A 13,839-nucleotide genomic window follows, 5' to 3' on the forward strand; every position below is an offset into this window, starting at 1 on the left:
TTTTTTTTTTTTTTTTTTTTTTTTTTTTTTTTTTTTTTTTTTTTTTTTTTTTTTTTTTTTTTTTTTTTTTTTTTTTTTTTTTTTTTTTTTTTTTTTTTCAGTCCATATGGTTCCTCAATTTCCCCAGATCTTCATATGGTCTGCAGCAGTAGAAGTCATATTAGGACCATCGTGAGTTCCAAGTTTTCTGACATTGTATCTATCGTTGTTGTTCACCTTAGTAACTTCATAAGGTCCGTAGAATTTTGGTCTCAACTTGAGTCCTGTACCGAACTGCGTTCGTTGAATGGCAACGACATCACCTTTCTCATACTTGTGAGCTTTCTTCCGCTTTTTGTCATATGTTCGCCTGTTTTCCTCTTGAATCTTACAAATGTTGGCTTTAGCGTTGTCACGAATTTCTTGTCTGCTACACATAATGGTGTTTTCATGTTGTTTGTGGTCACTCTAGTCGATAGCTCTAAGTTTATTTCGTAAATAAGAAGAACACTGGTCTTCAATGGACTGTAGTACTTTATTTTTCAAGACACACGGACTACGTCCGCCATTTATGAAGTTCTCAAGGTATATATAAATCTTTTACAAAAAAGGGTGGCGCGGCAGTCGCACATGCGCGAACAGAAGTCTTAGAAAATAATTTTTTCGAAGATTTTATAATGACCATTGTCGTTTGATGCAAAGGTCCACTGAGAGTATTTTTTTAACAGTTTTCGGAGCATAAAATAATGGTCAGCGTCATGATTCATATTGTCACTTGTGAATCAGCGCGTTTCTCTAAAAATTTAAAAAAAAAATTAAAAAATGAGAAAAAAAAATTGTAGAAAAATATAAATAAAATAAAAATAAAAGCAGGTTTTTAATAATTTAAAATGAAGAACGTATCATGTAAATTTCAACAAATTAGTAAATGTCAAGTATCTAACTCTTTAAAAAACCGTCACTAAAGCTGGGAAAAACAGAATTTTTCATCGTATTACCTGTCTGTTATCCGTTGTTTTCTATTCATTATCAGTCTGAAATATATCATTCTTTTACCTAAACTAACATATAGCATTTCATTTCATATTTTTCTTATTAGATCTCTACATAGTGAAAGTGCTTCTTTGCCTAACCTGTAAAATGGATCACGTCGTGTTCTAATTGTCCATCAGCCATGTCATAATGAAATAAATCTGCATCGTCTTATTCCAGGTGAAAATTAAGTTTACTATAAATTGCCAAATCCTTTATCTAAAAGTTAAGCTTCATTCAATATATAAAAGAATATGAAAGAAAATTATTAATTCAAAAGAAATTATTATTCAAATTTAAGATTGTTTAAACTTTGTCTTTGCTTTATGGTGTCATCAATGAAAGCTATTACTGTGTTTAAGATAGACAAATTGTGTCTGACGTTGCAAAAGGGCGTGAAACTATCTATGATTTTGAAACAACTTATAATATCAAAAGAAGTGTAATTAGGATGCATAAAGCATATTTAACCGTTAGTTTTTTTTTGCATAAATTTAATATTCAAAATAATTTATTTGCATGAATTTCAATGAAAAAAGTCATTACTGTAGTCCAGTAGATTGGTTATATAGTTAAAAGAATTTTCCTTTTTAAATGTTTTTTCGTCAATTTTAAATGGTATCTATTAAGGAAGTAATTATTTTGTGCATGCAGTTTACTATTTGATGCAATATATGTCACTTTGGGCAATATTACGACACCTACTCGCTTCGCTCACCGACACTCACTCTTACTTCTCAATGTCCCGCAGTGGACTGATCGTTAAGACACGGTTCCTTGCAGATCACCGAAGTCAAGCATCACTGGCTACGGTCAGTATGCGGGTGGGTGACCACTTGGATCAGTCTGCGTAGGGACCGAGGGTGGGCGGTATTGGTCCTCGTTAAACTGTACCACCGTAAAGTGCTCGACTTCGCGCAGGTCGTCGGGCTACCGAAGCGGGGGTGCCATCCCTTCCACAGAGGATTAAAATTGTGATGGCATGTCTTCGGATCATCCTTCGGGATGTTTCCCAGACCGTCGCCGATAGCCCATTGTGCAGCTCTAGTGCGACGTAAATTAACAACAACAGCAACAACTTACTTCTCAAACATTTTTGCCTCTTAAGCAGGATTGTTAAGCAGATTGTCCCGTTAAAAGTATTATATATAATTTTTTTGTTCAAAGATATTTGCCTTATTTAATTAATAATTTTCTTACTCAAGTCAAAGTTTAAGGACTAATTAATGATATGGATTAATTATTGAAAGACTATTTACACTTATTNTCCTCACCTTAAATTTTGATTTAATAAGTTGTTTCACTTTAATAAGTTATTAAATATGTCAAAATGTATTTTGTTTTCTATGTATATGTGCGTTTTCCTTTCCTCCAGTTAATCAATTTTTTTAAAATAATATTTTCTCTTGAATATTCTCGCGCCACCCCTCTGGTGTGCTCGCGCCCCCCTAGGGGGGCGCGCCCCACAGGTTGAGAATCGCTGGCCTAACCTGAAAAATGCATCACGTGTCTTGTTCTAATTGTCCATCAGCCATGTCATAATGAAATAAATCTGCATCGTCTTATTCCAGGTGAAAATTAAATTTACTTATAAAATTGCCAAATCCTTATTCCAAAAGTTAAGCTTCATTCAATATGTAAAAGAATGTGAAAGAAAATTATTAATGTAAAAGAAATTATTATTCAAATTTAAGATTGTTTGAACTTCGTTTTTGCTTTATGGTGTCATCAATGAAAGCTATTACTGTGTTTAAGTCAATTTTAAATGGTATCTATTAAGGAAGTAGCTATTTTGTGCATGCAGTTTACTATTTGATGCAATATATGTCACTTTGGGCAATATTATGTCACCTACTCGCTTCGCTCACCGACACTCACCCTTACTTTTCAATCATTTTTGCCTCTTAAGCAGGAATGTTAAGCAGATTGTCCCGTGAAAAGTATTATATATAATTTTTTTGTTCAAAGATATTTGCCTTATTTAATTAATAATTTTCTTACTCAAGTCAAAGTTTAAGGACTAATTAATGATATGGATTAATTACTGAAAGACTATTTACACTTATTTTTTTAGTAGTCAAGTAATTAAGGGAAAAAGGGTGTTATATAGTAATATTGAAGGTGCTTTTTAAAGCAAAGCTTTGTTGTGGTTATTATTAAAATTTGCATCCGATATTGTACCTTTACATGTTCAAAGCAAAGTAAAAGACATACATAAGTCATGTCAAATATAGTACTTTATTTACATAACCAGCTGACTGGTTGGTGAAACCAAGCGAATTTAAGTCAAAGGGTTTATTTCTTTTTTTCAGTGGCTCCAAATATGGTCAAAACTAAGACTTCAACTACACACACACACGTCACATCCCGTTTTATGGGGAGGTTATGATAAATATTTGATATTTCGTACGAAATATATGATGAAGAGAGTAAGAAAAAATACTTCAACGGCTTGAGTAAAGTTTTAAAGTAAAATCATTTTAAAGAAGAGCATTTTCCTGAGTTTCGGTATTTACGATTTTAATAAAGTGTACTAAGAGGAAAAGTTTATGATAACCGTGTTTCTTTCTCAATGGGAGCACCAGAAAACTCAGTATTTTTAACCGAAGCACTACATTAATGATTTTGAAAAATTAACTAAAAAATATGGTTTTACATAAATTTTAAAATACCTTTGACCATAGCAAAAAAATATAAAATTCTTTTAATTTACATTTCAATTTTTTATTTTTCTCAAATTTTTATGTCAATAAATCAGAAATGCCGGAAGAATTACCAAATAATTAGTTTAAGTACCGTATATTTTAATTTTAATAATCAGAAACATGTCTGCTTTTTTACATGAAATATCATAGCAGTACTGAACGGAAATCGTACCAGAATTTTCCTATAAAATAAATTCGTAAATATTTAATTTTTTTTTATAAAAAAAATGTTCTTCATATATCTTAAATAAATCTCGTACACTGCACTGCAATAGAAAAATCAACCTACGCATAAAAAATTTCACAATTGAGATTTATATTTATCTTTTTTAAGATATTGCGAAACAAAATTTTCAAAAAATCAATTTTTTGGCAGTCTTCTGAAATTCTATTATAATGTTGATAATTCCAGCAATGGAAGTAAAATATGTGTGGAGCCATTCTATCTCACTACGCAATTACATTAATTTTTTCAATTGTGTGTCAGAGGAATTAATAAAAAAAACTGTTTCTTTATTACTTATTATTAAATTAAAGTTGGTTTTAATAATAATAAACGGCTATTTTTTAGGAAAACATTGAGTTCTGATCAGGAATAACTTCCTTGGACTTATTGAAGAAGGCTAAAAGCCAGGAAAAAAAATTCCATAGCAGAAGATTTAACTTCAGACCAAAAAATGGCCTTACCCTACAGCGAAAAATTAAAAGTAACTTATTTGGAATTAAGTAATAGAAATTTCATATCGACAGAGAATGCTAAGACAAAGATGCCAAGTTGGCGCTATATTTCTGAGATATTGAACAGATGTTATGAATGATGCAAACACAGAATGCGAAAATTGCATCGGAATATGCACTGGAACATGCATCGGAATATGCTTGTTCAATATCCGGAATGTTCGAAAGTATACAAGCACTAGTAAAACAAAAATCGCCTCAATGCGTCTGGACACATTGCATGATCCACAGAGAAGCTTTGGGTTCGAAAGAAATACGTCCTGGTTTAAATATTGTATTAACTGCGGTTGTAACCATTTCAAATTATATAAAAATGAGAACCCTGAGATCGAGAATCTTTTCTGCTCTTTGTAATGACATGGGTTCANACAGCGGTAAATCCCATTCATCTTTTTTCTTGGATGTTACGATTTACCTCTCCGCACCAAATTTGGTGAATACTCTTCACTCACATCTTAACATTGGGAATTTATATCGGGTGTTTATTGAAAATATACCCCACAGATCATCTAGTTGGGATTTTTTTCAATACACGATAGAAACTCACAATATGAACAACATTAAAAAGGCATTATTATGCAGTTCGGCAAAAAAGATAATGAAGGTCATAGACTGGCTATTAGTAAATGAAAGATTATTTGAAATAATAGTTGAAAAAATATTTAATATATTTTCAACAAGCACCAACGAATATGAACATTTTCATAAATTGGCTAATTGTACTAACTGTTATAATCCATCTCTTGAGGATAGCGAATATTGTACTCTTCGTTACCAAGTGCAAAGTGTGGAAAAAGGAGAATGTAGTGCTAATATATTCACACAAGCGGAGTTTGAATTTCTGAATGGTTGTCACAAGTTAAAGCAATTTTCGATGCTTTCTGTCGCAGATGATTTATTTCTTTTCCTAGTTGAAAAATCAAAAGGAGTGATATATAAAGACGAAATTGAAGAAATACTGCAAGATCTTGCAATAAAAGATGGAATAGGGCAAGGAATTATTAAGTGCAAATCAGAAGAACAATTGCAAATATTAATTATTTGTGTCAAAAATATTTTGTTTATTTTTACAGATATTCACACGGAGATAACTAAATTGAAGAATTTAGAAGTTTTTAAAGAAGTATATAAAAAACAGTGCAATAATTATCTGAAATCTATTGAATATATTAAACTAAAAAAAGCAACAGTGGAATATACTGATTTTTTAAATAAAGCTGACTTGAAGTTTTTGCAAATAATTTGTAAAGTGCATCCTGTAGTTGGAATCAAAAAACTATATAAGCTTCTAATGGAGAAAAAACTTGTCTATGAAGCTAGTGAAATTTTTTTTCTAAGTCTAAAGCAACTTTTTAATTTAGAGCAGTTTTTTGCATTGAATGAATTTGTAAAGATATTAGATAAACAAGCTTCTATGCTATTTGTTGTTGAAAATAATAGTGATCTCAGGAAAGAAGATACGAAATTTTTAATTAACAATTTTATGAAAATATTGAATATTTTAAAAGATAAACAGAAAGTTAAGTTTATTTTATTTTCACCAGAGAAAAATGATTTAGAATATTTCTTAGGAGATAATGCAGAGTTTTATTATGAAATGGACGATAACACGAATTTAAAGTTTTATGATTTAGCGGATGATTCCCAAAAAATACTTTCAAATAAGACAATTTATTTTCAAGGTGAAAGGACAACTTTAAATACATTAATAACAGAGAAGTCAAAACATGTAGTAGATGAAGGAACATTATCAAAATTTATCAACAAAGAAACGATAGAAATAGGGGAAACACTCTCTGATTTAGGTGATATTGAAAACTACTACATCAATCGAATTTTCACACAGTCTACTATTAAGAAAGATATTAAAAATGAATATAAAATGTATGTAACTTATCACGATCGAATTCAAAAATCCACCCTTAATGGAGAGCAAGACATTGTGGTGATTTCTGAAGAAAAAGCAAGTTTTGATGAACTGTGTAAGGTATTTGAAAATCGAAATATTCATTGGCTAAAAGAAGTAGATAGCCAATTTGTATGGCAAAAATCTCAAGGTGCTCTATCAAGATTACGTGATTATATAGATACAGAAAATGTAACTGAATTTCGTGACATAAATGGACGTATAGTAATTATAAGTGCAGTATCTGGAGCGGGAAAATCAACGGTACTGACTAAACTAGCACAAGAGATGAAAAATTTCGATTCTTCTCTGTGGGTTGTCAGAATTAACTTGAATGACTATACAGAAATATTTGCAAATAATGACTTCATTAAAGACAAGGACAAAATTTTTAAATTTCTAATGAACATAGCTGGCTTAAACACACCTCTGGAGCAAGATTTATTTAAGTATAGACTGAATGTTTTTGGTAAAGTCGCTATATTATTTGATGGATTTGATGAGATCGTTCCTAGATACAAAGATAAAGTTGTTGAACTACTAAAAGCTGTAAAACATTCAAAAGTAGAGAAACTCTGGATAACTACTCGGCCACACATGAAAGATGAACTAAAAGATGTATTAAGTGTACTTTCATATAGTCTAATGCCACTATCTAGAAACGATCAGGTGATGTTCATGAAAAACATTTTGTGTAATATTCAGAAATTTAGCATCAAAGAGAACTTTGAGCTTTACGCCAACAAACTACTAGACAAAGTACAACAAACTACTAGACATACCATTACAAACAAAGATGCTGGTTGAAGCTTTTCAAGAAAAAATTGAAACTTTTTATGATCAGTTCAACAAAAACGAATCAAATATATCAATAAAACTAGATCTTATGAACTTATATAGAGCCTTTGTTGTAAGCAAGTACAAAAGGCATCTTTTAGAAAAACAGATATTGGATCTATCGAAATCAGGTTCAGAGTATGACACGTTATTCGCATCCTTCGAGAAAAAATATTCCTTGTTAGCTTTGTGTGTACTTTTCCATGAAGAAGATTTAAATCAGTTTTTGATAGAAGAAGAATTGGAGACGATAAAATTACTCAAGAGACAGATACAAGAAGGTAAAGAAAATTCAGGTTTCATTAGTCATATTGTTGCTGCCAAACCAATGTTCATTCACTTCAGTTTTGCTGAATATTTTGCTGCGCATTTTTACTCGAAGAACATAAAAAGAAAAGAAGTAACTAAATTTTTTTGCCATCAGGTTTATGGAAAAGAACATAACTAGGATCTTTTTCGATCAAATGGTAACTACCGATAAGCATACCTGTAAGATGCACATTGCAGTTTTAAACAATGATATAGAAAAAGTAAAACAATTATTATCAAATGCAGAGAAAGCAAAAGATTTCATTAATGCTGCAGATAAAGTAGGAAGAACAGCACTGCACTTAGCTGCTGCATATGGAAATTATTATTTGGTTTGGACTTTGTTGAATCACGAATTTAGAGCAGATGCTGAGGATCAACTACTTGGTTGGAGGCCTTTAAGATATGCAGATAAAGACGGTCATTGGGTAACTGTTGAATTACTCCTTAGAAAGGGTGCGAATGCTTGTGATATTTGTGAAGCAATAAAAAGCCTTGAAACTTATGATGCTGAGAAAACAAAAAAGACTTTATTACACGAGGTGGCGCAAAAAGGTTTAGTAGATCTTTTAGAGGCTCTGATAGAAAGTAAAATAAATATGATTAATGTTGTTGATGAATATGGGGCCACTGCTCTTCATTATGCTGCATATGAAAAAGTTGCCAATCTTTTAATAAAACGAGGAGCCGATATTGAAGCCAAAGATATGTATGGAGAAGCACCTTTGCACTGGGCTGTGAGGCAAGGAAATATTGGGGTTGTCGAGCTTCTAATAAAAGAAGGTGCTGATGTTGAAGCTAAAGGTGATCTTAATGAGACTCCTCTATTTTTTGCTGGAAGAAAGAAAGTTTTCGAACTTTTAATTGCCAAAGGCGCTAATATAAATGCTAAAAATAGCAAAGGCTCTACACCTCTTCACAGTGCTCTTATGAAAGGAAGGGATGAGGTTGTCGAGCTTTTAATAAGAGAAGGTGCTGATGTTGAAGCTAAAGGTTATCATGATAAAACTCCTCTATTTACATCTAAAAGTAAGAAAGCATTCAAACTTTTAATTACAAAAGGCGCTGATATAAATGCTAAAAGTAGCGAAGGTTATACACCTATGCACTGCGCTGTCATGAAGGGAAGGGATGAGGTTGTCGAGCTTTTAATAAAAGGAGGTGCTGATGTTGAAGCTAAATGTCATCATGATGAAACTCCTCTATTTTCAGCTGGAAGCAAGAAAGTTTTCGAACTTTTAATTGCAAAAGGCGCTAATATAAATGCTAAAAGTAGCGAAGGTTATACACCTCTGCACAGCGCTCTTATGAATGGAAGGGATGAGGTTGTCGAGCTTTTGATAAAAAAGGTGCGGATGTTGAAGCTAAAGGTTATCATGATAAAACTCCTCTATTTACTGTTAAAAGTAAGAAAGCATTCGAACATTTAATTGCAAAAGGCGCTAATATAAATGCTAAAAGTAGCGAAGGTTATACACCTCTTCACAGTGCTCTTATGAAAGGAAGGGATGAGGTTGTCGACCTTTTAATAAAAGAAGGCTCTGATTTTGAAGCTAAAGATTACCGTGATGAAACACCTTTGTTTAAACCTAGTACCAAGAAAATGTTTGAGCTCTTAATTGAAAAAGGCGCTAATATAAATGCTGGAAATAATATAGGTAAAACACTTCTGCACAGTGCTGTTCTGAGCGAAGAGGACGAGATTGTCGAGCTTTTATTAAAAAAGGGAGCTGATGTTGAAGCCAAAGATTGCTTTGGTTCAACTCCTCTATTTGCAGCTAGAAGTAAGAAAGTATTTGAACTTTTAACTGCAAAGGGTGCTAATATAAACGTTAAATGTAGCAATGGGCGTACTCCTCTGCATTACGCTCTTTTGATCATAATCATTAACTTTTATTTTTATGGGAATTATGCAATCAAAATTAATGAAATAANACTGATATGCTTTAAATATCTCAAAGTTTTAATGTTGAGTGTTTAATTAACTTCAACCATTCTACTCAAACTTTGCTGTTACTAAAGGTTTTAAAAAGCTGTTTATATTTTTTACAATTTTGTTAAACTAATGAAATTGTTTTTGTTACCCTTAAATATTTTGATCTAAGACTTCTCTGTGCTATACAACTACTAATAGGAATAAAAACACTTTAGATCAGTTCATAATATATTTTGTAATATTGTAATAGACCAAAGTTTAACTGGAAATTTAGTAGACATGCTATGCAATGCGCGTTAAAAGATATCTATACTCCTACGTTTATTTTTGGTATCTTTTTAAACTGCGTTAATTTCCTCTTAGTCTAAATGCTGCTAACTGACTTACAAATGAATAACTGCATTCATTATTTTTCAAACTCTTTTCTTTAATAATTGGATTTATTTCACGTTGAAGTCTTGGATTTCTTTCTCCTCCCTGGACACATATTACCACTGACATACGACATTATAAGGAAAAGTTATGTAGTACGAATAAATGCGCAAATTAGACCAATTGATTAAAGTAATCATCAGTAAAATTTCAATTTAAATATCATTTAATTGCAGAATTGCGTCAGTTGTTGAAGATGAATAATGTCACAAATTAATTTTTTTCTGATCATAAAAATAACATCGAAACACATTAAATTATTTGCTTATCTTCTCTTCTAGAAGAAAAATAGAGTTTTTTTTGTTCAATTCTAACTTAATAGTAGCAACAACTAACTCTATAGTAGCAATTGAACTTAATAGTAGCAACATTTTTTTTCTTTCACTTTTGAACGTGAGGAAAAATACATTTTTTTGACATATTTAGTTTTGAGATTGTGTATTTTATTTCTTCCTTATGAAATTGTTGACATTAAACACCGTGTGAAGTAAAGTGCAATTCTTCTGTACAATAGGGAAGCGATAGAATGACTGAAAAAGTCGATTTGAACACTATTTCTTCTTCTTTATCTATTACTGTATTTAAATCATTGATTTAATGATAAAAAGAGTCCAACACAACCTTTCCTGTACATAAATATGATTGTAAAAACGCAGAAATGGTTTTTATAATCAACTGCCAAGTAAATTTGTTCTCCACTTATTCTTATTTAAAAAAAAAGTTTTTTAAGGGTGTTAAAGCATAACTACCATCACTATATAAATTTGAATCTTTTAAAAAATTAAATAAAAAATATACACATTTATACGTTAAGCTAAATAATGTTTATGCGATGAAAAAATGAACCCAAAATTGAAATCTATAAGTCACTATGGAGAAGGCGGAACTAAAATTATCAAATCTTTTTGCTTTGTAAAGTTGATGAATGTAACGCTTTCAAGTTTTAGCATTCGACTAGTTTACATACAGTTAGTTCTTCCTTTCTTAATAGTTATTTGCTAGAATTCGATATTGTTTTGCTTTTCCTTGCTGAATTTTAACTTACAAACCCCTATATTTAGATTCTTTTCTGCTTCACTTTCGACTAGGAGTTTAAAAACATGTATAAAGGACTCTGATTACAAAGCAATGTAACAATGTTCAACGAATTAAACATTTTTTGTGCATTAAATTGTGAATATTGTTTGATGTCAGTAAAACAAAAAGCATTGAAAATCTAAATTTTTTTCTGCAATAAATTAACACTATAAAATGTTTTAAATTGAAGAAAAGAACTTCGAATAGAACAGAAAATATGAAACAGAATCATATATTATTATATTAATATTAAAGTAAATATTATATATTTAGGAGTAGAATTTTTTTAAAGAAATATATATTTTAAATATTTAATTTTCAAACGATCAATAATAGTTTAACTTCCTTTTAAAAATTAAATAGAAAAATGTGCTTGATATTTTAATTTTTTTCGTTTTACATAGCGCAGAGTAGCTATTAATTATTAATATGTTATTTTAAAAGAAAATTATGTAATCTTTTACTATTATAAAACATTGATTAGAAAACATTAGCTCTTACTTAGGAAAAAAAAATTTTTTTACTCGACTGTTTCTTTATTTCAAGGTTTTCATTCGTCAAAGATAATTTGAAAAACATGTGATAATTAAGTTATATATTAATTTAATTAGGAAAGCAAAATTGCGTTTCTTCACATTTTTCTAAGTATCAATTCTTTTAATCTCCTTAAATGTTAGAAAAATTTTGAAATTGTGTTTTATTTCTAAGTGATAATTGTCTTTACAAAACCTTTCGCGTAATTTAAAATGATTCGAATCTAGTTAAGTTAAGTGATTCTGCAACAAATTTCAATTAAGAAAACTGATTAACACATCAGCACTCAATTGAGAATACTTCATTAATTAAAATGAAAACATTCATATTAAAAAAAATAACGAAACACAAAAATTATTGAGTTGCTTTCAGATAATGATGATGTGCTGAAATTCATATCCTTTTACATTGGAACGAAGAACTAAACAATAGATTCTGTGGTTTCATGTTGTTATTCATTCATGTTAATACATTATTAATGATGTTATTGTTCATGTATAATGTTATTATTTGTGAATAATGTTATTATTTACGTGAAATATTGTATTATGTATGTATAATGTTATATTATTTAGGTATAATGTTATTAATGTTGTTTATCCATGTTTTTATTAAATACGATCTTCTTGCTATTATGCGGGGGGGTTAGTGTTTCCAAGTTTCAAAAAAGAAGTTCAAAAATAAGTTTTTAACAACGCAAGGTTTTAATGGAATACAAATTCTGTTAAGAAAAAAGTACAAAAAAGCAATGTAAAATGGCCATTCCCGGTTCATTACTGTAGTACTGGTTAAATTGTAGAGAAAGATGAGCTATTGTGTTTTTTAATTTTTTTTTATTATTTTTTTTTATTTATTTTTTTTAATGAAACTTTATACATTATTTCATTCTTGGATTTGAAATATAATTTGAATTAATAATATTATGAAATGAGTTTTTTCTGTTGAGAAATTTTAAAACTACGCTAGTTTATTTTTTTAAACTTAAAATACTTATTGACGAATTCAACTTCCTGAAAATGTGTAATTTTTCCATTCGAGATTATTCCTAACTTTTCATAATGGATCAAATTTGCAAGCTCTGTAAATAAAATTAGAATAAAACAAATGTCACAAGAAACATGTAAGCAAGTGTTCAACCAAATGATTTGTCCATTGATTTAGCCAAAGGTACATATATTTACAATTTTATTTTTGTAAATGAAATATTATTTTTCAAGTATGAAGCTACTTTCGTGTCTAAATTTAAGCTCATTTCTACGAAAATAACACTACATTTTATGTAGTTTATGTTCAATCCTTTATTATGTTTCAATACTTGATCTAAAATAGGTTAAATACCACTTTATTGAGAATTAGTATTCGTTTCATGTTATTAAATATGCTTTTTTTAAATACATTAATTAGCACGTCATTAGTAAACATTATTGAAAACTGTATTATATTTCAAATTCATCATGTATTATGTTATTAATAATTATCATTGTTGAAGATGTAATTGTTAAGTATCGCGTTTTAAATGTTTAAATGCCATGTTATTTATTAATATGTAATGTTCCTAACGGCTTTGTATAAATTTAGAATTATTATGTGTTGTATAATACCATGTTTTTTTTAATACATAATGTCTGCAAATGCTTTTTATAGTTTCAGAAGTTCTATTGTTTTAGTTGTTAAATGCTATACCCAGCAAAAACAAATCTGTAGGTCCAGCTCCACAAAACTGCTGTTTGCCACCAGCTAAAGCGACGGGTCTGTGCCGGCAAAAGTCACTTTCAACTGTACTAAAGTGAATGGCTGGCCTTCTGTCGAGCCNTTAAAATAATTATATTTTTTTTGTTAAATACCCCGCTTAATTCTGAATATTTCAGCCTCATAAATTTTTAGATGTACCGTTATTCCTCTGTTAAAAGCAGTGTTGTTATTAAAAAACATTAATATGGCATTTTAAAAAAAAAATCTAACGAAATGGTGATTCATGGAATGGAAATAACAGTGCTTTTTCAAGGTAAGATAAAAACGGTTATTTTAAAATAATTACCCATATTAAATTAAACTTAAAATGCTTATTTTAAAATAATTACCCATTTTGAAGTAAACTTAAAATGTTTATCTTAAAGTAATTACTCATTCTGAAGTAAACTTAAAATGTTTATCTAAAAATAATAAGATAAATTAAAAAAATTTTACTTTAAAATTGGCTAAAAAATTAGCTACTTTATTAATAGTACATAATATACAGTATATTCCGAATTAAAAATCTTTTTATAATCATTGTCAAGCAATGTTTAAAAAAAGTATACTCATTATAGGAGTGACAAATAAATAATTATTTGAAGGTAGAAAACGCCATCAAA

The 13,839-nt window shown here is 29.6% G+C and overlaps 2 protein-coding genes across 2 annotated transcripts in view; both read left to right on the plus strand.

The window, feature by feature from the left end:
• Positions 1 to 8,936, plus strand: part of LOC122268276 (uncharacterized) — a 38,856-nt gene extending 29,920 nt beyond the window's left edge. The window contains exons 3-5 of the mRNA XM_043054503.2: positions 4,546 to 7,119; positions 7,205 to 7,527; positions 7,622 to 8,936. Coding sequence (XP_042910437.2) covers positions 4,546 to 7,119; positions 7,205 to 7,527; positions 7,622 to 8,936 — 4,212 coding nt within the window. The remainder of the gene's footprint in view (positions 1 to 4,545; positions 7,120 to 7,204; positions 7,528 to 7,621) is intronic.
• Positions 8,937 to 9,001: 65 nt separating this feature from the next.
• On the plus strand, positions 9,002 to 13,275 carry LOC139425841 (ankyrin repeat and SOCS box protein 3-like). Its single transcript, XM_071181837.1, has 2 exons — positions 9,002 to 9,298; positions 13,153 to 13,275. The coding sequence occupies exons 1-2, from the start codon at positions 9,002 to 9,004 to the stop codon at positions 13,273 to 13,275; spliced, it is 420 nt and encodes a 139-aa protein (XP_071037938.1).
• The last annotated feature ends 564 nt before the right edge of the window (positions 13,276 to 13,839 follow it).

Source organism: Parasteatoda tepidariorum, chromosome 6 (genome assembly GCF_043381705.1).
Source record: "Parasteatoda tepidariorum isolate YZ-2023 chromosome 6, CAS_Ptep_4.0, whole genome shotgun sequence".
In the NCBI taxonomy this organism is placed as follows: domain Eukaryota; kingdom Metazoa; phylum Arthropoda; class Arachnida; order Araneae; family Theridiidae; genus Parasteatoda; species Parasteatoda tepidariorum.